Here is a 1,471-nt window from a genome sequence, read left to right as displayed (position 1 = left end):
GCCCCCTCTCTTAGGTACGGAAGGAGGACAGTGTTCACCTACGGGACAATTCTCTTCACTATAATGGCGTTATTCTCAAGCCGTCTCCCGAACTTTTCGTCCATATTAGCAGCGCGCTTCATCATGGGCTTTTTACACCCCGCGGGACTACAGGCGGGGTATATTTTAGGTGAGAAAGATTCGTTGTATTTTTCCTATTTTATTTTGTTATTTTTCATCATTTTTATTATCTTATTTTTGTATGTTTTGTTTTCCTTTTTTATTTTGGATTTATAATTTTCTTTTTCACTATATTCATTTCTTTATTTATTTATCTATATGTTTATTCATAAGGAGGGTAAAAGGGAAGAAAACCAGTGTAACTTAGGTGAAAGGGGAAAGAAAACATTTTAAGGGAAGGAGTGAAATATAAAAAAGAAAAAGGAACGAAATATTTTAGGTGAAGAATAGGTGCCTTAAGAATTAAATTATTTATGTGTAAGGGAAGGAAATGTTGGTGAAAGAAATCATGAAACTAGAGAGAGGGAGAAAAGTTATTTTAGGCGAGAAAGGTAAAAGTCACTTTAGGTGAAGTAAAAGTTCGTTTTAGGTGATAGAGGGAAAAAGTGGAGGTGAGCAAGGCAAAAAAAAAATAATAAGTAGAAGATAAAAACTGATTTTAGGTGAGGAAAGAAGTCAGTTAATGTGAAAGAGGAAAAAATCATTATAGATGAGACAGGAAAAAATTATTACAAGTGAGAAAAAAAATTAGATTTAGGTGAGAGGAAAAAATATTTTGACTGAGAGAAGAAAAGAATCAGTTTAGATGAGTGAGGAAAAGGAAAATTTAGGTGAGAGTAGAAAGAAAGTCAGTTTAGGTGAGAGGGGGAAAGCCATTTTAGGGTAGAGAGGAAAATAATCATTTTGGAGGAAAGACGGGGAAAAAATCACTATAGGTGAGAGGGGAAAAGTAATTTTAGGTGAGAGAGAATAAAGTAATTTTAGATTAGAGGAGAAAAATGATTTTAGGTGAGAGAGGAACAAAGTCATTTTAGGTGAAAAGGAAAAAGCCTTTTAGGTGAGGGAAAAGTAATTTTTGGTGAGAGAAAAAATGGTAATTTTAGGTGAGAGAGAGAAAGGTAATTTTAGGTAAGAGAGAGGGGAAAAGTTATTTTAGGTAAGAAGAAAAAAAATCATTTTAAGTGCAAGAAGGAAAGAGTCGTTTTGGGAGAGAGAAAAAAGTCATTTTAGGAGAGGAAAAAATAGGGCAGAGTAAAGTAAATTTAGGTGAAAATGGGAAAAAAATCATTTTAGGTGGGAGAGGAAAAGTCGGTGCCAGGGAAAAAAATATTTTAAGTGAGAGAAAAAAAATCAAATTAGCTGAGAGAAAAAAGAGTCATAAGTAAAATAGGAAAATACATGTTTTAGATGAAAAAGGGAAATAAGTGAGTTTAGGTAAAAGGGGAAAAAACAATAGTGATTAAAGTTTAAT

At 32.8% G+C, this 1,471-nt stretch overlaps 1 protein-coding gene across 1 annotated transcript in view; it reads left to right on the top strand.

The window, feature by feature from the left end:
* Positions 1 to 1,471, top strand: part of LOC119581844 (organic cation transporter protein-like) — a 24,470-nt gene that overhangs the window by 8,393 nt on the left and 14,606 nt on the right. Inside the window, 1 exon segment of the mRNA XM_037929983.1 lies at positions 15 to 169. Within this exon segment, the coding sequence (XP_037785911.1) occupies positions 15 to 169 (155 nt within the window).

Source organism: Penaeus monodon, chromosome 15, assembly GCF_015228065.2.
Source record: "Penaeus monodon isolate SGIC_2016 chromosome 15, NSTDA_Pmon_1, whole genome shotgun sequence".
Classification (NCBI taxonomy): Eukaryota; Metazoa; Arthropoda; class Malacostraca; order Decapoda; family Penaeidae; genus Penaeus; species Penaeus monodon.
Note: the sequence above shows the minus strand (reverse complement) of the source record. Positions and strands in the feature narration are given on the sequence as shown.